At 35.2% G+C, this 26,509-nt stretch overlaps 2 protein-coding genes across 3 annotated transcripts in view; both read left to right on the top strand.

Annotated features, from left to right (window-relative positions):
* Hsf5 (heat shock transcription factor 5) overlaps positions 1–2,877 on the top strand; it is a 40,427-nt gene extending 37,550 nt beyond the window's left edge. The window contains exon 6 of the mRNA XM_076871251.1: positions 2,807–2,877. Coding sequence (XP_076727366.1) covers positions 2,807–2,877 — 71 coding nt within the window. The remainder of the gene's footprint in view (positions 1–2,806) is intronic.
* A 6,932-nt stretch (positions 2,878–9,809) lies between these two features.
* The window catches only part of Rnf43 (ring finger protein 43), a 59,682-nt gene continuing 42,982 nt past the window's right edge, over positions 9,810–26,509 (top strand). For both annotated transcript variants that reach the window (XM_076870790.1, XM_076870791.1), the window contains exon 1: positions 9,810–10,061. In XM_076870790.1, the coding sequence (XP_076726905.1) occupies positions 9,810–10,061 (252 nt within the window). The remainder of the gene's footprint in view (positions 10,062–26,509) is intronic.

Raw genomic sequence — 26,509 nt, 5'->3', positions numbered from 1 at the left:
TCATTTACACATTGCCTGTGACTGCTTTCATGCCAGTAGCAGAGTAATTTTAGGCCTGCAGTGCCTAAAATTAATTACTATCTGGCTCTTTACAAAAAATTTACTAATCCTGTATTAAAAATTCCTCCTTTTTAGCTTCTGATCTTTTCACAGCCCAGAGAGTAATGAGTGGGGAGATCTTAAAATGGATTACTGCTGGTCAGTTTATTTCTCCTGGATGAGCAAACATTTTTTTCTCTTGATAGATAAATTCCAAGGTTAAATTTTTAATAATAGAGACCAAATATGGAAGTCCTAAAGTAGCACTTAAATTTTAACTATCATTATCTCTGAGTATCTCACATTAATAAGATTACAACTCTCAAAGCAATTATTTGTGGTTAAAATAAGGGAATTTAATAAAATCACTTCTAAAATCTGCCTTGCCCCCCAATTTTGAAATATTGTGATTCTAACATTAATTGTTAGAATTTCATATTTCTCAGTAGTTGAACAGAAGCATCCCGTATTCCAGAATGAATCTGTGTCCTTCTGTAGCTAAATTATATTTAAAACTTTTTACTGTTTGTAATGGAGCATTTTCTTATACTTTAAGCTTCCTTTGACTTGGGGAGGTAGGAGTGGGGTGCTGGGAATTGAACTCAGGGCCTCTGTGCTAAGCAATTTATTTACCCTTGAGCTACATCCCTAACCCAACTTTTTTTTTCTTTTTAATGAGACTTAAAGTTGTTTAAAGTATCCAAATTATAGTGGTTTCAATAATGTGTATTTTGTTAGAAGATTGTCAGTCATAGTCACTAACGTGCCTTTTAAGCACATGCTGACTTAAAGAAATGCCTTTTAGATCAAAGATACAAAGAGGTAAAGAATATTAGGCTCTATCATGCCCCTCCAATTTCTATAATAGTCAAACTGAATGTACCCAAATATTAATCCCATTATGGAAGCTCTCCTTTCTTATTATGATAGGATATGTAATTTTATAGCTAAGGGAAACTGAATGTTTAAGAGCAAAGTTCAATTCATTTCTTAAAAAATGACTTCCCATTTTGTAGCTATTGAGTTATAGATGAGATTTCATTAAGGCAATAGCCTCAAAACCCTAGGGGTGGTAGAAACGAACATTCCCAAATAAGTAGATGCAGTGCTCTTGTCCCTCGAGGCCTTTCACCTCTCAAGCCAACTTAGCTGCTGTGCTTCCCAAATACTTACCTTCTTTGATGAACATGTAAGACTCAATTTTGAGTGAAGACATCAACCTCTAGTAGCACAGGCTAAAATACAAGTCCTGGCTGTTTATTGCTTTCTGTATACTCCTTGATTGGCAGTTGTTAATAAAAAGCTCATTCTAATAAAGGTACTGTGTTTAAATGTTTGTTATTAGAAGTTGTGGGTCAAGTGCTATTTTATCTTTTTCAGCCCAGTCATTATAAGAAGTTTGTTGTTGCTGCTGCTGCTGTTCAGTTTATCCACATGAGATTTATAGTAGCTCTAATAGTTTTTACTTTTATCATTATCAAGAATTTCTACTCTGCTTTCAACCCAGGGTTACAACTGGATTTATTCATATCCCCAAATCTTATTTTAGTATTTTCTATTACCATATTGCCTGTGCTTATTCTAATATGGAACTGAGGTATTCAGAAATAAGCATAGTTAGATATTGCTTCCAGGTCTTTTAGTCAGCTTTCAAAAACCCTGATGCCCAGGTTGCACTCCATTTCAATTAAAAAATGTCAGCTATCAGTATTTTTTAAAGATCCCCAAGAGATTCCAGTAGCCAGTAAGGTATGGAAACCACTGGCCTTACTTATCAGCCATATAATAGCTTAGAGGTTCTACCTAGTTATATATTTACTCCTTGGGATTAACTAGGTGTTATTATAATGCATTTTAGCTACTTGAAAAAAAATATGTTATATAAACATATTATAATTATCATTATTGTTACTGTAATTATCTAAACTATAGAGAAACTTGTAGCTCTTCTATATTATAGAAACATGTGCCTGAGCTCAAATTTTTATCCACCTCCTTTTTTGGTCTGGTACTGGGGATTGAACACAGGGATACTGTACCACTGAGCTACATCCTAGCCCTTTTAACTTACTTTTTTATTATTATTTTTAAAATTTTGAGACAGTGTCTCATTAAGTCTCCCAGGATGACTTCGAACTTGCAGTTCTTTCTCAGCCTTCTAAATCCCTGGGATTATGGCATGTGCTGTGGTGCCCTTTCATGCTTAAGGAATCATTCTGTCTCTTAATCTCTGTGAAAGCATGACTTCTTTCTTACATATGGTCAGCTAGGTGTTTTAGTAAGAGTTCAGCTATGTCAGTAAGTGGGAAATTTTTATGGAGGCAATCTACTTGGGAAGAGTAGCAATTACTTAATATTGCTTTTCTGTAGGCATTACCTTTTCATATTTCCACAACCCAGCCAGCTGTTCTTACAGCATGGAAGAAGTGAGTTTTATTTGTATGCTTTTATTTCACTTTGATTCCTTTCACATTTCCCCTTTCTTTTTCATTTATAATAACAAGATAATTGTATTGAAAAGAGGCTTGGCCTTACCACTGAGAAGGAGGGAAATTTTAACTTTGATTTCTTTGGGTTTAGAACTGGGCTGCATCAGTATGCTTTAGAGTCATAGGAATGCTCTAAAATTGTGAGTCTGGGGAGAAAATGTAATTTTAGAGCCAATTCTACAGGTGCAACATAGACAAGTTGTTCTAATCTGAAGACTTGTCTATAGAAGTCTATAGTCTGAGAGGCTGAGAGTGAGTAAATAATCCTTTCTTTTTAGATCTTCATCTGCTGGTGGACGTGGCCTGCAAGCAGGAGCACTTTCCAAAGGAGGAAGAATTAAAAGAGTGAGGAATGGATGACAAATGTGACATTGTGCACTAGCCGTAGCTGGAGGCAGACTAGTCTTGCACATGATACACTGTTGGGATTTTTTCAGTTCTGTTAAGGAAAAAAATATTTTTTGTTTTGTTTATTCAGAATTTTGTTAATTGAAAATTGGGAGTTTGGTATTTACTACAACTGTTCAGTTCAGATTGTTTACCTTGACAAACTACTAAACATCTAGCAGCCATTTTTTTTTTTTTTTTTTTTTTTTTGCTGCCCAGATCCCTTTCAAATGAAAAGTCCTGGCCTTCTGTTACAGTGAAGAAGCATCTAAAAACTGCTGCATCTATGGTACTGGAGCATAATGTGTGTGTGCTGAGTTGTCTTCCACTCTCAAACGGTAGTCAGCACAACTCCAATGGGGAGTTCAGTCTATCTGTTTCAAGTCACAGTGTGATCCTTTTATAGAAGATTGTGTGAAAAACAAAGACACGTGAGGTCACCGAGATCACAGGTCTAAATGGGTCAGGAATTCCAGGGAAGATATTCTGGTAAAGAGCTAATTTTCCAAGTGATTAACCAGGAAATTCTCTTACTTCCTAACCTAGCATTCTGTTCCAAGAGCAAGGCATCCGGACTTAGACCATCCATCACACTTAACAGCCCCGATTCTTTTATATTAATGAGAGCATTTTTCTATTTTCATATCTTTCTTTAATTTTAATGATACATTGTCATAAATGGTAAGGTTTTGTTAATATCACTTACTTAAATGTCTTCTAAAGAAAAATACTTAAATTGTTTAATGTAATTGTATTCATAAATGCTGGTAGATTTAAAGGTTTTAAAGCTTTATTTTTATTAATATTGCAGGATAGAAGGATAAAGGATGCATGTGTAATATTTTTATTTTGAAGGGGAATGTACAATGTGTGAACAAAAACATTAAGAGATTTTACATAGTGTTTTCTTATTTTAGATTTTTACATTCAGCAAGTACAAATCCTCATATATATAAGGTATTGTGTACAAATTCGGGGGAAATCTGATTAGTTGTCATTTACCAGAAGCTGTGCTCCAGTATTTTTTCTGTATATATCTGGTTTGAGCTTCTAAGAGAATTTTAGATAGTGGGATGGACTATAATCCCCTCTATAGGTTTCTACATTTGAGTAGTAGGATTGTGGGACTGTTATGGAGAAGACATCTTAGATGTCCATATTCTGTGGTTGTTCCTTTATTTGCCTGTCTGATGACAGCGATAACCTTTCTGATTTAGAGTCTTTTAAATTGACTAGAACTTTTCTTACTGTATTATGCCTTAGTTTTCCTAGTAAACAAAAGGAAAGCCTAGGAATATGAAACTAATGAAAAAGGCATTTAGTGATATGACGTAAATACTTTGCTAGACATTGTGGATGTAACAGTTCATTTCTTATATTGCATTGTGCCTTTCCAATGATGTCAAGCCCTAGAAGTATTACAGAGATATGGCTCTTTTGGAAAAGGGTGAACTCTGTATTGGTCTGTAGTGACTCAATTAAGATATGGTAGTAAGTTCTGAAGAGATGTCTGGTTTTTCTGATGTCTATGTTATGGGCATTTATTCATCTTTATTAGCATGGCTTAAAAGATGAACAAATTATCAAGACATCTACATTTTTTAGCCAGGCAGTATATTTTGGCAGAGTACATGAAGAGGAGACCTTATTTCCTAATTAGAGAACTTTGCTTTTCTCTGTCATATTGAAGAGTTGGTGAAATGTCTTAAGTGATACTCCTTCCCTTCAATATGCCTTTCTTAGCTTTATATATTTGAAAGAGATAATATTATTTGAGGAACATGTGTCAAGCAGGAACCTTGGCATAGATTTGGTTTCAATGGTTTTAAGGCTTAATTAATGAAATGCCTTGATCAGCCTTCCAAACTTTTTTATATATGTATACAACAGACTAAGGAGCTGGATCTCCTGCTATACTCACATGCCTGGTACCTATCAAATAAAGCTATCATCAATGACTTGGGCAAAATGGCAAGAGGTAAAATAAAATCTTCATGTGAATTAGCCAGTACGGTCTGACACATGCTAACAAGGTTCCTGACTAGCACCTCAGTACTTTAGCACCTTAAGCACCGATGAATTTCAGTCAACAATAAAGTGAGTGTTCCAACTAGACTTGTGTCTTGCTTGTTTTTCCTGTTTTATTGGTGATAAATAGAAAACTCCATCATTATAATCATTAATTATTCTAGTAAAATTCAAAATAGAATATACTATGTTTTAAAATAATCTGGTTTTTAAAAATTATCCTGACTTTTTTTCCATTTGTACTTGAGTAGAGATTGAATTAAAAAAACTGATGTATTTTTAATACCTTTTTAAAAATTTATTCATTTTTATGTGTTGCTGAGGATCGAACCCAGTGCCTTACACATGGGTTCATGTGTGAAGTAGGCAAATGCTCTATCACTGAGCCACAACCCCACCCCCTAGAGATTGAATTTTTAAAATGTCATTAAGTATAAGGACAATTCTTAGATATGTTTTACAGAAATTTAGTTTTCTGGAAAAGGATGAATAGTCTTAAATAAGTTTGGTCAATTCACATGGAAAAGTAGATCCTGAAGGATGATGTCTAAAATGCCTCATGTCTAAAATTAGATTGTAGATGTCAGTGAGACAGACTTTTCATTACCACACAAACACCATCTTTACGATGTCTCTGGGAAAGTGTTGTGGTCTATCAGCCTTTGAAGAAAAGTTTAATTTTGAAGCCAGGGAATAATTTCTCTTGCTTCTCCATCCTGGTGACCTAAATAAACACATGATATCAGTAAAATAAACTTCATAGAGCTGTTTGGCTTGATCCTGCCTATCTCTAGGTTCCCAGTTTCATGATACATATCATCCTCATTTCCAGATATCAAGGTTTCCTCAGAGAAGAGAGTTTGAGGGCACTAGTTACATTTGTAATTTTTTTTCAACTGTGTATATTAAACTATTAGATAATTTTCAAGCAGGAAAAAATGAGGCAAAGTCCATTTGTAGGTAATTATTTTAGTTTACCTTTCAAGATGATTTTACATATGTATCAACTTTCAAGATAATTTTGCATATGTCAGTGATATATAATGATGTGTGTTTCCAGTATTTATGCTGTATAAGTACATGATGTACATAAAATTAAAAATACACAGTAATAAACTTTTAAATTTTTTCTATAGCATCCAAACATGACTGAAGCAGGAGGATCTCAAGTTCAAGCCCAGCCCTAGCAATTTAGTGAGACCCTGTCTCAAGATAAAATTTAAAAAGAGCTAGAGATGTAGCTCAGTGATGGAGCATCCTTGGGTTCAATTCCCAGTACCCCTGGACAGACAGACAGACACACACACACACACACACACACACACACAATTCTCTTCAGAATTAGAGCTCATGCTATTTCTTAGGAAAGGAACTGCCAAATATCTTTATTGTATTATGTTCTTAAGTTCCAAAAAGGAGAGGAAATGTGCTAAATTAAGAATTTATTTTAACTGGGTATGTGGCACACACCTCTAATTCCAGCAACTCTGAAGGCTGAAGCAGGAGGATGGCAAATTTAAGACCAGCTTCAGCAACTTAGTGAGACCCTGTCTCAGAATAAAAAATTAAAAGGGCTGGAGATGTAACTCAGTGAAAGAGTGCTCTTGGACTCAATCCCTAGTACTAAAAACAAAAATATCTACTTTTTGAACTTACCTCTGTTCCAAACTAGTTATTAGGTCTAAAATTCTGAAACCATTTTCATAAACCTTCTAGCAGAAGAACATGCAAGTTAAATAGGCCACTTACCCTTCTTGTTTTTAGAGGCATGTCGTTTAATCTTTATAACAAACCTACAATGCAATTATTATCCACATTTTATAGATGACTAAACAGGGTCATTTGTATATGAGGTAAAGAATATAAGATTTATCATAACTTATTTTTAAGTGTATACAGTTCAATAGAGTTAACTGTATTCCCATTGTTGTTGTTGATAAAATTTTGAAAGTTTTTGTCAGCAGTCCAAAAATATAATGTTTGATTACCATCAAATATAATCTGATAAATTTGAAAATTTAAATATTAGAAGCATGTTAGAAACTTTGGCATTACTTCTAATAGCAAGGTTACTATATAAAGGTTATAGTTGATGAATGTGGTAATTAACTGAAAATTAGTGGGTTTTTGCCTACATTCTTCTCATTTAAGCATATTTTACCTTTAGTTTGTATTAATGATAGACTTTCTTGTAATCTTACACTGAGAGCAGAGGTCTGATCTATAGTAGTATTTCACTTTGAAGAAATGCGAGAAGAAAATAACAGTTGGATTCCAGATCTCTGACATCAGCCTGATCTGAAAGCTTCATACAGACATAGTTTAGACAGAGCTACTGAATTTGAATTAGTAAGAGCGAAGAAAAACTATGCATATAGTGGGCAGAATCCTTCCCTGCTTAGCAGATCTAAGCAGCAATAAATCAGTAAGTACTATAGTATAGGATCACTTTATTCTGGCTTTATGCCATTTGTAGACACTAAAACCCGGAAAGACCAGAAATCCCTTTGAACTTATATTTGAAAAACTTTGTGTCCATTCTTTTATCTTTTGGAGTTCTTTTATTTTTTCTGTTTATTTCCTCATACCACCGCCTGTTGGGTGCAGAATCTGCTTGGATATGTTCCAGCGGCCTCAGCTTACATGTGGTAACTTGCTTACCCAGAGAAAGGTCTAGAGGACTGAATTGGATGCAGTTGGGCCGTGGCTCACTAGAGGGAGCAGAGGACCCGAGAGAGGAGAGAGGGAGAGAACGTGTCTGGTTAAGTGTGGTGTGTGCGCACCAGGAGGAGGAGGGCCGGGTGGGGGTGGCTGCCTTTAACTGCTCCACCCTCACTTTGTCAGCAGGTAGAGAGCGTGATTGCAGTCCTAGGGGAGGGAGTCAGAAGTAGAACACCAATTACAAACCACAGGCTTCCTGCTCTAGGGAGTTGATCCAGAGTTGTCTTTCTGAAAAGGAAGCACTCGAATCCTTCCGAACTTTCCAAGTCCATCCATGATTCAGAGATATTGCCTTCTCCCTCTGGGATTTTCTGTTTCTGGTAGTGAATTGTTGCTGATATATTTGCTACTTGTGCTTCTTTTCTCTTTCAAGATTTGATTATTTAATGTGCTGTTCGGAGAGAAAAAGAACTTTTGTTAGAAAGGAGATTTCAGAAGTGATTTTGGATCGTCTATAAGTGTTTTTAGTGTTCTTGGGGACAGTAGCTCTCACCCTGGAATAAGTTTCTGCCTTTGATCTGCATGGATTATTTTTTCAGACTGCGGAATTTCTCGTCACCTACCTGTAGTATGGGGCACTTGGTTTGGTTGCAGAGTAAGAAGGTGGAAGAATGAGCTGTACTTGGTTAAGCAGTTCAAACCTTTTTTGAGCAGGATCTATAAAAGCATAATTGAATTTGTCACCCCCGTGGATTCCAGTGGGCCCAACAGCGCAACAGGTTTGCAGATTTCTTTTGAAATTCTTTTTTTTTTTTCTTCTCCCTCTGCCTCAGGAAAAGAAAAAAATCTCTATAGTAGGTTCATATTCAGTTGCTCGGCTTTTCAGCACTTATTTTGAAGACTTTATATGATTTTTAAACTTGACCCTGGAACACAACGGGCTTTGTGGGTGAAGTGCACTTATGTTTACTTAAAGGTGCACATTTAAAAACCTTATTCTGTGTTTATCCAAAGCCCCCAATTCGTATATGTGCTTACAAATAGCACAGATCTACCCAGGCTTCATTGTATTTTTTTCAGGGTGTTCTACTTAAAGCCTGTGACTAATCACCTTCCTAATCCCCCTATCTTTTATTCCCCACCCCCTCAAGGAATTTGAAAACGTGTTAGGAATAGTCCTTTGTTTTTCTTATGAACTTAGAAAATTACGGATTATAAAATCTGGATATTAGTTTACCAAAGCGTCTCATGGGAAATCAAAGTGCTTGACATTCCCAAACTGGAGAATAAAATTTGGAATCCCTAAGAGAGAAACGAAAATGGAGACAGGAATATGAACTTTAACTGGGAAATATAGTTGGAAACTATACCCTTTTCATATATTCTAATTTTCAAAGTTAGAAAACGTTGTGATGTTCAGGATTATCCATAAAGTGTGAGGATATATAAATTAGCACCTAATTTATAGGCAACTTTAAGAAAACCCCCCAAATTATAGTATGTCCAAGTTTATGAAAAATATTTAAATTCAATGGACCTAGAACTTTGGGCTACAGTGAAATTCAATTTAACATGGAAACTTCTCTGTGTGCTGTAGCATCTTTGGACATCCCTTAAGGTGTGGTGTGAAATTTTTTATCATTCCGTCTCTTCCCCTATTAAAAAACAAATCTCCTGTGGTCTTTAATTATTTACAGTTGACACATTTTGTGGCTTAAAAGGGCCACTTCTCCATTGTCTAAGCTGGAGTTCTTCACTCTCACCTTTGATGCATGGCCTTAGCTGTTTACTTTGTCTTGTTCATCAACATTGGGGTTAGTTGGTCGACAACTTGATGCATATGGAAGACCAACACCAAGTGATCTGACATAATAAAAATTCATAATGTGACGTTCAATTTCAAGCAGAGTTGGAAATTCCAAAAAGAAGTGGTGGTTTCTTTGCTAGTCAGAGTGAAAATGGAAGAAAATGACATACCTGCTGCAGAAGTGGGCTGAAAACATAGTCTTCTCTGCCCAATCAGGAATGCCACCTGTTCTTGGGAATATACTGTAGAGAAAGGAAGGGTCAAAACTGTGACTTGGCTTTCAGAAACAGAAGCATAAATTTTCTCTTCCTGCATTTGTCTGGATCTGAGAACCTGCACTTGGTGTTAGCCAGTGGAAGCAGTATGTATGGCCGAAGTGCATTGCTGCAGCTGGTAGCATGAGTGGTGGCCACCAGCTGCAGCTGGCTGCCCTCTGGCCCTGGCTGCTGATGGCTACCCTGCAGGCAGGCTTTGGACGCACAGGACTGGTAGTGGCAACAGCGGTGGAGTCTGAAAGATCAGCAGAGCAGAAAGCTATTATCAGAGTAATCCCCTTGAAAATGGACCCCACAGGAAAACTGAATCTCACTTTGGAAGGTGTGTTTGCTGGTGTTGCTGAAATAACTCCAGCAGAAGGAAAATTAATGCAGGCAAGTATAATTTTATTATATTTCACTTTCCATCTGTTTGAAACATGCCTTTCTTCTTTTGTCTCCCAAACCAAATACCATACAAGGGCTTTGCTGCTTAGCTTTCTGTTTGTTCCATCTTTTAAGGATATTGCCTTATTGGCATTCTAAAGCAAATTATTTTATGCTCAAGAAGAAATACACAAATTCTATATTTTAGAAGATTATTTGTTTATTTTTAACTGGTATTGCCTTGCTTTTTTAGAATCACATAATAAAACCTTCCTTTATAAGTCATATATTCTGGGTACTATTTTTTGATAAATGAAATATGTGGGCTTATATTTAATTGATCTGGGGATTATAGTTTACTTCCTGTTAAAAATCTGAATTGAGCACTAAGAAGGTTGATTTTAATGGTCAGCAGCACCCTGAAATTCTAGACTGCCCTTGAAGCATATTTGAATATAGTGTCACTTTTAAAATTCAGTCAAGCTTGAATGGTACGACTGGCTTTATACCACGTGTGGCACCCTATTGCTAAGCCCAAAATGGAGAGGACTGGATTACAAAATGGACACAAAGTGTAAACCTGTTTCCTGATCCCTTTGGTCTTATCCATACATGATTTTATCATTTTCTAAATTTTAACATCTGTCTTTTTCTTGACCCACAAAGTTTTTCAGACACAGTTGCTTAGGCTTTCGGACTGTGAATTTTGCCTGTAACTCATTCACAACTAACTATTCCTTATGTGTCGAATTTATGAACTGACTGGGGCCATAGCTTTTCATAGCCAATTCTCATTCCCTGTGGTGAAAACAGAGCTTAGTGGGGCTGTACCTTTTTAATGGGCATTCTCTTGTCTTATTCCATAAAATGGTGTTGCTGATTGATAAAAGCATATAATTTTATAAAATGACACTTTTTGCTGTAGCTCTTTGGACATAGGTTAAAATGTCCTTAAATATGATCAATCTCAGCATCCAGCTCAGATTTTTAATTTTATGATTATGTATAGACTATAAACAGAACCAAAGTATTATATGAATTTAAGTTTTCCTTTACTTAGAGAAAGAAGGTAGGAAAACAAAAAAATTATAGAATTCTTTTCCAAACTCAAGTTTTTAAATATATGGTTCGATAGTTCTTCCTTACACTTCTTTGGCAGTATTTTAAAGCTGGGAAAATTATTTAGAAGAAGAAATGGGTAAAATGGAAGGTTCTGGTATTCAGAAAAATAAACAGGAAAGAAGAGTATATCTAAAAAAAATGGTGTTAAAATTTTTTGGTTAAAAAGTCAGTCATTTAATTTAGATTCTAGAATGAAACTGGGAATACTTAAAAATTGAAATAAGAAATCATTTAGAATGTAACCATTGGAAAGGAAACTTCCTTACTTTGCCTCCTTAATATCCTGAAACATGAAGTGTATGTTCAATTTTAACCTTTAGCATAAATAATTTTCTTTAAAGTCACATTTTTATATCTCTGAAGTCTTGGGAACTTTGTGCCTTATGCCCTTTTGATAGCATGTTCAATTGATTATATACTGCTTAAACTAGTTTTCTCTTATATTTTAAACTTCTTATCTTCTATTATCATAGAGCTCTACATAAAACTTTTGGTTTTTTAAATAAAGGAACAGGTAAATGAGAAGCACCAGTTGGCATTCTGTTTGCCTTCCTTTTTTATTTTATCAATCTTTATATCCTCACTTATTTTGCCCTTTTTCTACTCCAGCAAATATTGCTGATCTTGTTTTTTTTCTTCTAACTATGACACTCTCAGTATACTTTAAGTATTACAGTATTGCTTCTTTACTTTCTAAGGAGGGAATTTCACTGTATTTTAGCAAGGACCTTCAGATTTTATCCTGGACAGTTATACATCAGCAGCAAATTTTAAGTCTTTACCTTTTCTGTCCATTCTGACCGCTTATGGTCATTAATAAATTTTATGCTATCCTAAAATTAGTCTCTGGACACATTCAGAATGGGTACTGGTTTATTGCATGTTAATCAGTTGTTTAGTACTGGTCCTGGTTTATTGTGTGTTCATCAATTTTTAATCCACACCAGTTACTAAATTTTCTTAATTGCCTTTTATGAGAAACTTTATTTTTAAAAAAACAGAGAGCAACCTTGTGTATTGTATGCATTGTTTTTTCTTTATCTATTAACTATTTTAAAGAACTCTAGTGTGTTGGGGACACATGGTTTACACTTCCAGAATCTGTGCTGTTTGTTCCTTATCAGATTACATGCAACTCAGGTTTACTCAACTGTGGTTAACCAGGCCTTCCATTTAACTGAAGATCCGTTTATATCTTCTACATTTGTGCTTTGTAGCACTTTGGCTTTCTTGATGAATAGCTATACCCTAATGTCACAAATATAAAGATAGTCTTCTATATTGACTTTAAGAAATTTCGGATAATTCTATATATCCTCCTACATGCAAATTATTCTAGCTGCCTGTTAAAATTAGTCATCTCCAAAGACAGGGTCAGATCTTTGTAAAATTGGGGTGTCATGTGCTATAAAACTGAAAGGTATGAAAACAGTAATTTAAAAAAAAGAATTAAAAAAAAATTTTAAAAAGGATAACATTGTGGTTTTGGGACTTCACCGAGAGTTTCTGAAAATCAAACTTTTCTTTACATTTTGCTCAGTTAATTCAGGGTATGTATCTCACAGGGACCAAATTAACTGGATTTTCATTTATATTAAATTTTAACTTTTCTTAGACAAAGACTGTGCTTCCAATTTAATAATAAAATAGACTGTAGAGGGCTGGGGTTGTGGCTCAATGGTAGAGCACTTGCCTAACATACCTGAGGCACTGGCTTCAATCCGCAGCACCACAAAATAAATAAATAAATACATAAATAAATAAATAGACTGTAGAATTGGCTCTAAAATAATTTGTCTCAACTTTATCTGATGGCTGTACATACAAGAGCATTGAAAGCCAAGAATTGATGAATTTTTGCTCTGATTCTTATCCTTCACCCTGTGTGCTAGGATTTTTCTTTGCCAACAATACTCTCTATTTTATAAGGTGTAAGTTTTAAATATGGATATTCTTCTAAAAGTACTATAATTCAAAATGAAAGAGGAATGTTGCCTTTATTTTATATTTTTCTATTTCTGAATCTTCTCTTTTCCATGCAAAAACTCCCTATCTTAGTCTTAACCAAATTGTGTTACTTTCTATTTTGCCCGAAAGCTTTTTCTTCTCTTTACTATATCATTTCAAGTCTCCGAGCTGGTTCACTGTTGTCTTTAAAGTGTCTAATTCATAGATTTCCCTTACATTTGCCAAAATCTTTGTTCCTTCCTCTTCTTTAATTTCTTTCTACCTTTCTTTCCTTTTGTTTTCCACTCAATTTGTATATTTAGGATAGCCTTGCCCTGCTAGTATTTCTCTTACTAGTCATCAAAAAAACAGGACAAGAAAATGTTCCTCATCTCCTACTTTCTTGGTGGTGTCTGATAAAAAGGACGACATGATAGTGATTACAACTGCTTACTATTTTTATATTAATTTGAATATTTTTTTTCCTTTTTTATACTGAAGAAGGAAAACATGCTTTGTCTCATTTCCAGTTTTCTGAGTTGTTTACCTCTTTCCAATGTTTGTTTCTATTATTTCTAGTAATGTTGCTACAATTTCCAAAAATTGTTGTAGTCATTTATTCTTTATTAAGTATTATTTAGAAGGACAATGCAAAATTAATCTCCTTTCTTCTTAGACTAAAAACGAAGAGGATCCTAGTATAGCCCAACAGAGGTCACCAACTCTGTGACTGTCACATTCTTCCTGCTCAGCTGGTTGTCCTGGATTTTCTTAGACTCCAGGATAAAGTTATGATCAAGATTAGAATGTACTGCCCTGGGGCTGGTGACCTACAGTGGGAGCAGGGTGGTTTCACGTTTGGCCAGGAGCAATAAACAACTCCTCCTGGACAAATTCCCCTTTGCAAGATGTCTCTGCTTGCCTCTTAATTTTATTTATTAGTTAATGCATAATTATCACATCTTTGAATTTTTACTTTATTTGTAGTCAGGCCTTGAAACTTTTAAACTAAAATTTTAAATTTTGGACCAGAGTTAGATAATCCTGTGTAGCAAAGTATAATTGATAAAATGGCTAAACTGCAATTCAAAGTTCTTGACTTTCAGTTCTGACCTAGACATTAAATAGTTGTGTGATTTGTGAAAAAATAGTTTTTACCTTTCTAGGTTTTAGATTCCTTGCTTGTGATATTAAGAGATTGAAACCTAATAGCTACCAAACTGATTCTATGTACTCTACATGTTTTAGCTCTCTAGATTTTTATAACTTCATGATAGAAAAAGTTCGGTGCTTTTCATTTCCACATTTTACAGATAAGGAAACTGAGGACTTAAGTGTTAATATTTGCCAAAGCATTAACTAATATTTGCAAGAAAGTGGTATAGCTGCAACTCAAACTGCAGAACCCATGGTTTTCCAGCTCCCAATTTCTGTACATCTAAGAATGTCACAGGTGACTAGAACACCAGAGTAGGTTTTATATAATTAGTTCCAAAGTAGAAAGGAATGAAAGTGATGTGTACCATTGTCTGAGTTGATCCAGAATACACAGCATCCTGCTACCTTCTAAAAATCTCCATTTCTTCTATTTTTTTCTCATTTGGTATTTCATTTCCACAGATATGAGCAAATCAGAATCTTTATTCAGTATCTACATTTGATTAACTTTCTCTTCGTTTTAAAACAGCCTACGATGACTACTAAAAGAGGAACTTGAAATAATAAACTCTGAAAATAGCATGTATTTAATTGGCATTACCAAGTTAGAGTTCCTTGGATGTAGATTTCAGAGTGATTTTGCAATTTTACTTTGATGCCAGCCTTTAAAAGAAGTATAGAATAAATATTGAAGATATAGTCAACTCACAGTTATGCTAATGAAAGTACAGAGAATCCAATTAATTGCCAATTGACTTTGGAATGTAGTCAGAAGTACACCATTGGACACAGTGTGTGCACAGCCATTTTCAGGTGCTTGCCTCCTACTATCCCTGCTCAAAGCCTTCTAGATTTTGTTGTTAGAAGCCTGGTACTCAGAAAAGAAAAGCTGCATTTTTTTTTTCCTTCAGTACTGGAGATTGAACACACACTATGCAGGCTTTCTACCATTGAGCCTCATACCCAGCCCAGGAAGCTACAGAAATAGAAAAATATACAATGATAATTATTCAGGTTAAAGAAGGTATCTCTTTTGTAAGTAGCCATCAAAGAGATTGTATATATACGAGAGATTTACATACAAAGAGATTTGTATATATAAGATTTCTGTAATTCACTTGAAAATCCAATAAAAAAAGTTCAAATTCACAAATCTCTTTGATTAATAGGAGGTACTACGTGAGGAATGCTCCTGGCTGTTGCTCCTATCAGGTTGCTTGTTGTTAGTAGATTCTGGGGGCATGTATTTCCTTGATTTTGTACTAAAGTGCATATGTATGTACATGTGTGGAGTGATTTTTTTAAAACCAAAAAGTCGCCACAATTTACTTTTTATATGATAATAAAAGTATTACTAGAGCTCATGGTTTTGTTTGTTTTTATATTTTACCTTTATATTTTTTTCATTGGAAAGAGCTTATTGGAACTTTTTTGTGCTTTATTTTCTTACAGTTGTTAAGTGCAATAAGGGGAAATGTTGTAAATGAACAACGTATTATTACTGTACATGTTGGGAGCCAGAACTGGTAGCGGATATTTTCTCTAAGTGTGGGAATGATGTCCCATTGAATTTGAATAGTAATTTTCTTCCAAGAAGCTTAAAATGATTCACAAATATCTACAACCAGATAAGAACAGGTAACATTAACTCCACTTTAATAAAAGGAGGAAACCTACTAGGGGAGAGAAAGCAAGAGCAGAATCACACAGAAGCTGACTCAATCTGCTTTGCAGGAGATAGAAGAATAATTCAGTCTTTAAAAGATGTCTGAGGATGTGAGAACTCAATTTTTTATGGAAATCCTAAAAACATAACATACTGTCAATGGCTGAGATCTTCTTTTTGGATCATTGTGACAATTCATTCAAAAAAACTGTTGGTATAAAGCTATTGGCTAGTTTTATATTTCAGAAAAACCTATGAACTAATACCCTGACCTACATTTGTTGATCTTTTGAGAATTATTAGCGTAAAAACCAGTCTTTAGAATGACCTGTAAGGCTCCTGTGGTCTTGCCTTATCACCCTTTCCTGTCCTTCCTCTTCCCTTCACTTGACTCCAGTCACCAGGGTTTCTGCTGTCCTTCAGTTAGACCAGGCATACTCTCACCGCTTGTTAGTCTGTATTGACTTTTGGAATTTTATAATAGTACTTGTAGAAGAATATCATAATTTAAAACTTTGCATGTACCTTATAAAATGAATATTAAACAAAGAGGTATAAGAATAAGAACAAAAATTCGTTTTTTAAAAATATTATTTCTTAGTTTTAGGTGGACACAATATATTTATTTTACATTTATGTGGTGCTGAGGATCAAATCCAGTGCCTCATGCATGCGAGGCCAACACTCTACCACTGAGCCATAATCCCAGCCCAAAAATTCATTTTTGATATAAGACTTACATTCCATATATTTTCTTCTTAGTTCTCCCAAATGTCACCCCAAAGTGTCAAATAACCTTCTCAGACTATCCTGTTCTGAAGGATTCTTCCTATTTCCCTCAGGGCTCATATTTCTTTTCCCTAATTTAATTTTCTTTACAAAATTATTGTCATGTGATATGCTATAATGTTTTACTTGTGTAGTTGTCCATGTCCCCTCTGTAATATATGAGCTTGGTGAGTCAGCCTAATGTCATGCATATTATCCCAGCTACTTGTGAGGGAGAGGCAAAAGAATCACAAGTTCAAGTCCAGCCTAGGCAGCTTAGGGAGACCCTGTCTCAAAATATTCAAAAGTAAAATGGTCTGGGGAGGTAGCTTAGTGGTAAACTACCTGTAGGTTCAATCCCCACCACCCCCCGCCAAATATGTGTGTGTGTGTGTGTGTGTGTGTGTGTGTGTGCGCGTAAGTAGGATTTTTGGTCACTTTTGTTCAAAGCTCTATTTCTAGAAAAGCACCTTTAGTATACTTAATGCCTTAGACATAGTAAGTACTCAATAAATACTAAGTGAATATAAGGAACATCTTGGTGTTACTAAGTAACTCTAATAGCTAGGAGATAACTCTAGGGTGAAATATTTATCTCATCAGATTTTAAAACATAAGGTCAATTATTTTAAGTATTTTGAGTGATATAGTATGCTGTATTTCTTTTTTTAAGATGTAGGTGGACCCAATGCCTTTATTTATGTTTACATGTGGTGCTGAGGATTGAACCCAGTGCCTCACAGGTGCAAGGCAAGTGCTCTACCACTGAGCCACAACCCCAGCCCAGGATGCTGTATTCTTTTACTCCTCTGACTTACTAATAGCCCAGTGTCTCCTTGATTGTTATTCCAAAAACAAACACAGCAATACTGAATATTTTTAAGATACTCCTTTACATAGCATTTATTTATTTTGATAGGTTAGCCCTTTGCTCTTTAGGAAATTCTGGTTTTCCAAGGAAGATTTATGGGGTACTGATTTTAAACCTTTGATTATAAAAAAGTATTTGTATATATGTACAAAGGATCGGAACTCACCTTCTTAGTTCTTTAAAAAAAAAAATATATATATATGTATGTATGTATGTGTGTGTATGTGTATATATATATATATATATATATATATATATGTGTATGTGTGTGTGTGTGTGTGTGTATATATATATATATATATATATATATATATATATATATATATTAGTTATAGGTGGACACAATACCTTTATTTTATTTTTATGTGATGCTGAGGATCAAACCCACTGCCTCATGCATTGCTAGGTGAGTGCTCTACTGCTGAGCACAACCCCAGCCTCACCTTCTTAGTTCTTAAATTGTGATTCCCAGTTCTGATTTGAGATTCCATAAACCAGTGATTTTTAATATTTTCTATGTGTGTCATATGTCTCTTTGAGAATGTGATAAAAATTATTGACTATATACACAAATACACATACTTGATATATACAATTTTGTATGAGATTTCAGTGAGTTGAGAGAGTCTCTGAGATACATCTGACTTTAGATGAAGAAGCTGCTATCCTAAAATAATCCCAGCTATTTCAAGAAATGAGACCAAAATTTCAAAACTAATTTACCCTCAGTTTAATTTTATAAAAACATTTGTATATGTTACACATCAATAATATTATGATATAGTTATCATAATATTATGATATAGTTATAAGAAAGTGACCTGATTGTAGATGTAACAAAGATTTGTTTGTGTGTAATAAAGGAATATTCTCTCCAAATATTAAGTGAAACCGTGCATAAATTTGAGAAATGCTTACAATGCTTCAGCATGGTGGTTTCACTTTAAGACCCATAAGAATAAAGGTTATTTTAGTGATGTGGTTTTTTTAAAAATTTTTTTTGAGTTGTCAATGGATATTTATTTAATTATGTGGAGCTCTGAGAACTGAACCCAGTGCCTCACATGCTAGGACAAAGGCTCTAACACTGAGCTACAAACTCATCTACTGATGTGTTTTGATACAAGTAGAACAATTGTGGCCCTACTTGGTTACCAAATTCTGAAAACAGAGGTATAAAGCAAATTCATTTGGGTTACTTTCCATCTCTTTGGTTTCTTTCCATTTTTTCCCTTGGGGTAGAATTCCTTGGGTTCTTAAAATATCTATTTGCTTTAATGGAAAACTTTGCTTAGGTTTATTGTTCCTTGCTTGTTTGTTTTTAAACAACAGATAAGCCATTTTACATTATTCTTATTTTTGTCTGGGTTCTAAACCTGACGTTTTATGGATAAATTTTGTTTTCTTCTATACTTTTTAATATGTTGGGAATTTGTGTTTAGTTCGCAAATTTGGAAACACTAAAATGATCAGAATGATTTAAGAGTTAACATTTTTAAACTTTGCAAGCACAAAGGTGACCCACAGTATTTCTTCAGATAGGAAATTAGATAATTTAGAAATTCTGGTCCCTGAATCTAAAGCAGTGGTGGTTTCTTCAAAATAGCAACACTCCAAGAAAATTATTTTTTTAAATCTAGAACACTTATTTTATGATGGAATTGACCATAGTACAACTGTAATTTTAAATAGCACTTTGAATTATTATATATCCATCAATTTTATATATGCTAACACATCAAAAGTGTACTGTTGTACATATATACTATGATACTTGAGAAATACTGTTGTCATTAATTCTGTAGAATAATCTGGATGAGACTGAAGGCCTAAATCTAAATGTCTACCGTTCTTGCTATTTTCTAAAAGTGATTACAGATTTCCACTCTTTTTTCCTCAAAACCATTTTCTATAGTTTTGTGAATTATATACTCTAAAAAAACTTACATGATTCAGGTTTTATTTTTTGTTTTTGTATCTTCTATTTAGAATCATATTGATTATCTAACTTTAATATTTTCATGGCCAAGTTTCTTTATATTTGTGAAGGACTGTATTGGCCATCTATGTTGAAATTAAGTTCTATTAAGTTTTTCATTCCTAGAGTTAAATAGAGTTTGGTGGCAGAGGGAGATAATAGGAAAAGGTATTCCATTCATGAAATAAGTGTCAAATTTCAAGCTAGAAGAAACATATAGTCCAATTTTCATTTTATAGATGAAGAAATGAACCCAGAGAAATTAGTGCTTTCCAGTCAAACAACTGCCAATCTACTGCTCTATCTTACTGGCCAACATTTATTTTTTACATTTTTTTATACAGGTCTCTGTGTATGCAAGGCAAGCACTCTTATCAACTGAGCTATATCCCAGCTCTGGCCAACATTTTTAGCAAAGTTTATTTATTTATTTTAAACATTTTGGGGTCATTGCAGGGAAATTTTTAAAAGCAGATATGGGAAGAGATTTTACCCCTGAACATTCCAGTTAAAAAACATTATGTACTGTCATAGGGTTTCTTTCCTCTTTGATAAAACAAGTAAACAAACAAAAAATACCTTGCCACAATTTAGCATTGCTCTCTGTGGTGCACATGTTATCTGCCATTAAATCTCTGCACACCAGGTGGCCTGTAGCCTTATATCATCTCCTCAAAATGGTAGAGGCTCTCTCTAAAGTTTAGACTGAGAACCTCACCAAGATGGGAGGCTGTGCTGTATTTCCTGGATCCTTCACAGTGTGGCTCCTCTATTTTGTACCATATGCTGTGGCAGATTCTGTAGGAATTCAGAGAACAACACCCCAGCCTAGTCCAGCTGAGAAGATAAACAGCAAAAAGATGATATGTGCTGCAAGGTGAGAGTTGGATGCATAAGTGCCTTAGAACTTTGGTTTTCATTTTCTCAGGAATCATTCAAATGATTGATAATTCTGTCTCTGGTTCCTGCAAGTGAAGAAAACTAAACAAAAACATTAAATTTTAACCCAGCTTTGAGGAATTTCAAGCTAGAGAGCAACTACAATCCAAGTAATCATCCTTCCTGGTTTATCACTGTTATCAGTTAACTACAGGTTAAAATAGTTCTTGTATAGTATTCCTATATTATAATATCACCTATAACATTTTCTTTTGATGCTCTAATGACAATTGCAAACTGACTTTCTAAAATATGCAAGAAGTTTCTGTTAAACTATAGTAAATTTAGCTTTTATCAGAATCCAATGTATTGAAAGTTTATTTGAATTGATAATCTCACCTGGTTTGGTTTTGACTTTTCACAAACTGAATTCCATAAAAGAAATAAATAGCCGGGCATGGTGGCACATGCCTGTAATCTCAGCGGCTCAGAGGAGTCTGAAGCAGGAGAATCTTGAGTTCAAAGCCAGCCTCAGCAATGATGAGGTGCTAAGCAACTCAGTGAGACCCTGTCTCTAAATAAAATACAAAATAGGGCTGGGGATTTGACTCAGTGGTTGAGTGCCTCTGAGTTCCAAAAAAAAAAAAAGAAAGAAAAAAATAAGACTAAGACCCTTTATGTAGAAGGTGAAGAGGGTTTGAATATCATCTCTATTTAACAAGATTGTTTATGATACCAAAGATTTTTGTGGGTTTTTTCCTCCAAGAATTTTTTAAGTTATGTGTTGGTTTTAACATAATAAGAGATTTTTACAACATTATGTTATCAATTAAAGTTAATGCATCATACTATATTTTATTATCATTAGATTATTTAGGATTATTTAGTTGCTCCCTTTGGATTTGAAAATTCTATTGTTGCTTTATGATCATTTAAAAAGTAAAAGCAAACCACTTAACCTTTCATCTATTGGAATGGGGTTAGTGGGGTAGCTAATCTTTAGGATCCTTTCTAGCTCTGAACTTTTAGAATTTGTACTTATTTTAGAAATAGACTTAATATATTAAAGGGACATGTATTTATTTCGTTCCCTGAGGAAAAAAATTGGTAGATGATACAAAAAAAATAAGAAAACCTGACTAAATTACATAAAGTCACACAACCATTTGTTAGCAAAACAAAACATCACACTTAGTTGAACTTTATTTTCTGGTCTTATCTGTCTTTATGTTCCAGTTAAAACATACAAAAGGGAGTCTTTCCCTAGACTTACATTTTAAAATTAAATTTCTTTAGTGGTTTGGGAACAGTTATTCTAAATCCTTCATCAAGGCTATTTCCATAATTGAACCATACTGTCTTCTACCACTAACTTACCCCTACCTACGTCAATCTCATGTAACCTTTGGAAACACCTGGAAAAGCCAGAGATAATCCAGAACCAGTCTGGGTCATAGTAGTAAAAGGAGTAAGAGTATTTTGGGATCAAATGCATCCTACTCCATACTTTATGAAGTTGAATTATTAGAGATAAGATTTCAGAGCCGCTGATAGATGTTAATGTGTGGCATTAGGCAACCAGTGCTCATTTTCGGGGAGTGGAAATGGGGCCATCTGATTAATAACTATGCCTTGTTATTGAACTGTGACTTTTTGTGTATCTCCAGAGTTGGAAAACTTCCGCTGGCCACACGCAAAAAAAAAAAAAAAGGAAAGGAAAAAAAGAGAGGGTGGGGGTGCTGCCTTGCAGACTCTGAGGGCCGTACAGTAGACACAAAAGCGCCGTCTTAGAGGCCTTCAGCGGAGGCAGCCTGTACAGGCAGGCCTGCTCCTCTCAAAGACTGGGAATCAGATTCTTTCCCCAGGGGGTTTCCAACTAGTTTGCACTTCAGAAAAACCTTTTCTTTCTCCTGCTGTTCACGCCCTGCAAAGAGTTTTCTTCCAACCAAAGAAATTGTTTTATAATCAAAGATCCTTGTCCTTAGTTGTTGAACATCAAAGAAAGTTTGGAGGAGACTGAGGGATTATGTGAGTGCCTAGAATTTATTTTGAATGCAAACTTGAAACATTAGCAAGTCCCCCAAAGAATATACTCATCTTGGAGCTGGGAGAGAGCCTAATATAACTAAGTCTTTATTCTTCCTTGCTTGGACGTGCTACTGTAAGGTACAAATGAGTTGACTGCTCTTGCTGGACTTAACCCATGAACGTTTGGTTCTTGAGGTGCAGACTTACTGAAAGAGCGCCCCCTACATTGTCTACCCTTCCAAAACCTGATATGCAGAAACACTGTTGATAAACTTGAAACAACAACCCCTCTTTTTTTAACCTTCAGTGCTTCCATTCTTGGGAACTCAGGGTTTCTCCCAGGGCAGTTGATGATATCACCAAGGTTAGGAGCCACATTCCCTGCATTCCCTGGTGTAGCTGAGGTGTTGATGATGTCATTTTCTCCCACAAAGGAAAACCTCAGCACCCTGAGGGCCTGAACTCAGGTCTTGGCAGGTAAATGAAGGAGGAACTTACTTTTGGATTTAAACTGATTGAGTCAGGCATAAAGAGGCACAACGTGTTATGTCACAGACTCATCTCTGAGGCCTGAGCAAACTGTTTATCATTTTTATGAGAATTAAAACTATAGAGTTAAGAATTATTTGGGGGTAGGAACAATGCTTCATTTAACATTTTGATTTTTACATTTCAGACCATTACATGGCATTGTTCTCAAAAGATTTTGCTCTCACTGAAGTATCCTTCTCTGAATCCTTGAATTTTCCAAGCTTTTTGGGGAACCCATTTATAAATTATCCAGCTTTCCTTCCTAGAGCAGATTAACAACAATAAAAATAATTAGGAAAAATGAAATGATATATAGGGCCGATTTAGGCTGAATATGCTCTGTGAAAAGTACATTCATATTATTTTGATCTTGGCTCTGTGGTTATAAACTGAAGAGAACGTTGACTCCAGAAGACTTCCAATCTCTTCCTATCCCCTCATCACAACCACAGAGCAGTGGTTGGAAATAGAATTCCAGGAACACCAAAAATGCTCAAAATTTCCAATAGTGGCAGCTACGGTGCCCCCACAAGGATTCCTTGAGCAGAGCCTTCTTGCGGTGTCCTTGTGGTCAGGAGTGCACATCATCAGTCACAAAGGCTTGCCCTGAAGATAAACCTGCTAAAAATGTCACTTGTCAGTCTCTGCCACTAGAAACAATTCTTCATACTTTCATTCTGTTCTGAACTAATATGTTACAGGTTTTTTTTTTCTTTCTTTCTTCTCTCTCTCTCTCTTTCTTTATTCCCTTCTTCCTTTGGAATTATCAAAAGTTTTCAATGCACTAGTTTGTCCTAGGAAAGTTGGGCAGAATTTGTTAAAGTAAGCAAGATTTGCCAAAGATTTTTATTCCACTCAGCAATGAAAACTTGACTGTGTTACTATTGTGAAAGTATTAAGTTACAGTTTATTTTTTTGCGCTAGGAATATATGAGTAAAATTCAAGGAAATGAAGTGACTGTTTAGTTTATATAGGGGAGTAGAGAATTGAGCTATTAGGGAAGAAGCCAGCCTACAGCTTTATATTTTCATAATCTCGTTTCTCCTGAGTAGTTGTATGTTTGAACCAGATTAATGTTATTACCTAGGGCTGGTTATATGGCTCAGCAGCGGAGTACTTGCCTAGCATGCACAAGGCCCTGGGTTTGATCTCAGTACCAAAAAAATAAAATTATTATATAAAATGCCCTAGTTTTTAAAGCAGTGTCAGTCTTCAGAATATGGAACAGAATTTGGCATCTTGTTTCCATTTTTATTGCTTTGTTTTCTAAAGGGAAGTTTGAGTTGGAGACCGCCTGGCAGGATTCCATAATTTCACCATACCACCTGTCCTGGCAGAGACAATGAACTCAAAAGTCAAGTTCTTTATAACCGCACCTGCCTTGTAAATGCTGCCAGAAGATCTGATTTTCTCTTGCAATTAAACTCTACCCAGAAACTATAATACTTAGCACCCAAACAGTTTATGCATACCTAAATTTCATGGAGGACTAGTACAGAATTCATTCTCCCATTGACTTCCTGGGTAATTTGGGGCATGATATTCAATGATTATGTTATTATTTATCAAATGGAGGAGATGTAACTTTATGGCTTACCTGATTTTCAAGACATTTGTGAGGATTTAATGATGATGAATCATTTGGCAATTTAATATTTGAAAATTGTCTTATGCAATTCTGCATCTAATGAGCATGAAATGGAGTATGATCTACCCAAAATATAGATCAGGAACATATTCCAAAGACAGACCACCATACAAAGTTCCCAGGGATGGGAAACTGCCATTTCTCCCTGCTTTTCACTTTTCCCAAAAAAGCAGGTGATCCTGCTGGCCACCAGTTGAATGCTCTTTGATTAGGCAGTTGTTTTAGAGGCAACCAAACAACTTGATGAGAACTTTTTCCTTTTGAATTATTAGAGTGTTTCTTGGGTTCCCTCAGGGCAGAATTACTTCATTATCTTCCTACTTTATGTATAACTGGAAACCTTCTGGCCTAAGAACATAATTTCTATCACCAATCAAATAATTGAAGATAATATGCCCCCAAATTGTGCTCTTTGCATAGTCTCTACATATAATGATATAATATGATAATAAGGCTTAAAGGATTCTCTAAAAGGGTGGCAACATCCTACTATAAGGGTTCTCAGTAGACTTGTATTTTAATCTTTGCTCTGATTCTTAGCTTTATGACTGTAAAGAAAATTGCTTTACTTCTTTGAGCCTGTGTCCTCATGAGTAAAGTGAGGATAATCATAATAAGTGGCCACTACCTAAAATGAAATAGTGTTTGAGAATTGTGTTTGAAAATTACACATGTAGGGCTGGGATTGTGGCTCTGTGGCTCAGTGGCAGAGCACTTGCCTAGCATGTGTAAGGCACTGCACATCAATAAATAAAATAAAGGTCCATTGACAACTAAAAAATTGTAAAAAAAAAAAAAGAAAATTACACATGTAAAGTATTAATACTAACAGTAATTAGACTTGAGCTCTTTCTTTTTCTTTTTTCTTTTTTGCATTCAATAAACATTTATTGGATAACATCTGAGCAATGTGCTAGGCACTAGAATATACAACAGAAGATCTCCAGCCTCCTGCTATTGGGGCTTACAACTTAGTGGACAGAGATAAGATATACAAGGAAATAGAAACAAAATGATTTAAGTTGTCAAGTGAGTAATGGTGATTGATAGAGAGTAATCGGGGATGAGGAAACTCCTGAAAATAGGGCTATAACAAGGGCTTTCAAAACACAGGGAACTTGATCTGACACCTCAGTGACAAAACAGTGCTGATACATCACTGCAGAATAAACAGAATAGTCAAGCACAATTCTCCAGGAAAGAGAGAGATTCATATGTCAAGTGTAGGTGGAATAAAGTAAGTCAAGTCGAGAGCAGGCTGGCATAAAATCATACAGGTGGAAAGGAATTGGATGGTGTCAATCCATGCAGTTCTTGAAGAGCAGTTTGAATTTGATTCTGAGAGTGACGGGAAACCCCTGGAGAGTTTTATGTGGCAAAGTGACAAAACACACTTTATGAATTTAAAACATCCGTAGGATACATGTAGAAGGGCATTGGTGATAGTATATGTGTGAGAGCAGACATCTGGGAAATAACTAGTTATACACCATCAAGGACAAGGTGGACAGTCTATGACAGGTGCTTACATTGGATTGGAGCACCAGGCAGCTATGACAAAGAACGGGGCAGATATCTACACTCTGATATGTGTTACCTGCATGCAAAAAGGTACAGTGGCAAACTTTGGACTGTTTGCTACCTTCGTATGAAAAAACAGAGTAGAACCCTATAAGTGGAGACCCTGTAAAGAAATGGATTCTCTTAATGGTCAGTTTCAGGTAGTTCCCTATCAGCTTGCTACTATTGATTAGTGGCCAGACAGTTAGCCCTGCTGTAACTGTGGGTCTGTCTATGTTGCTGTTGTCTTTACCACCAAAGGCCAGTCACATGACACTAGTCTGTCCAGAGCTGTCTGCT

The sequence above is a fragment of the Callospermophilus lateralis genome, chromosome 11 (assembly GCF_048772815.1).
Source record: "Callospermophilus lateralis isolate mCalLat2 chromosome 11, mCalLat2.hap1, whole genome shotgun sequence".
NCBI lineage: Eukaryota > Metazoa > Chordata > Mammalia > Rodentia > Sciuridae > Callospermophilus > Callospermophilus lateralis.
The sequence above is the reverse complement of the archived record's forward strand: the minus strand, read 5'-3'. Positions and strand labels throughout refer to the sequence as shown.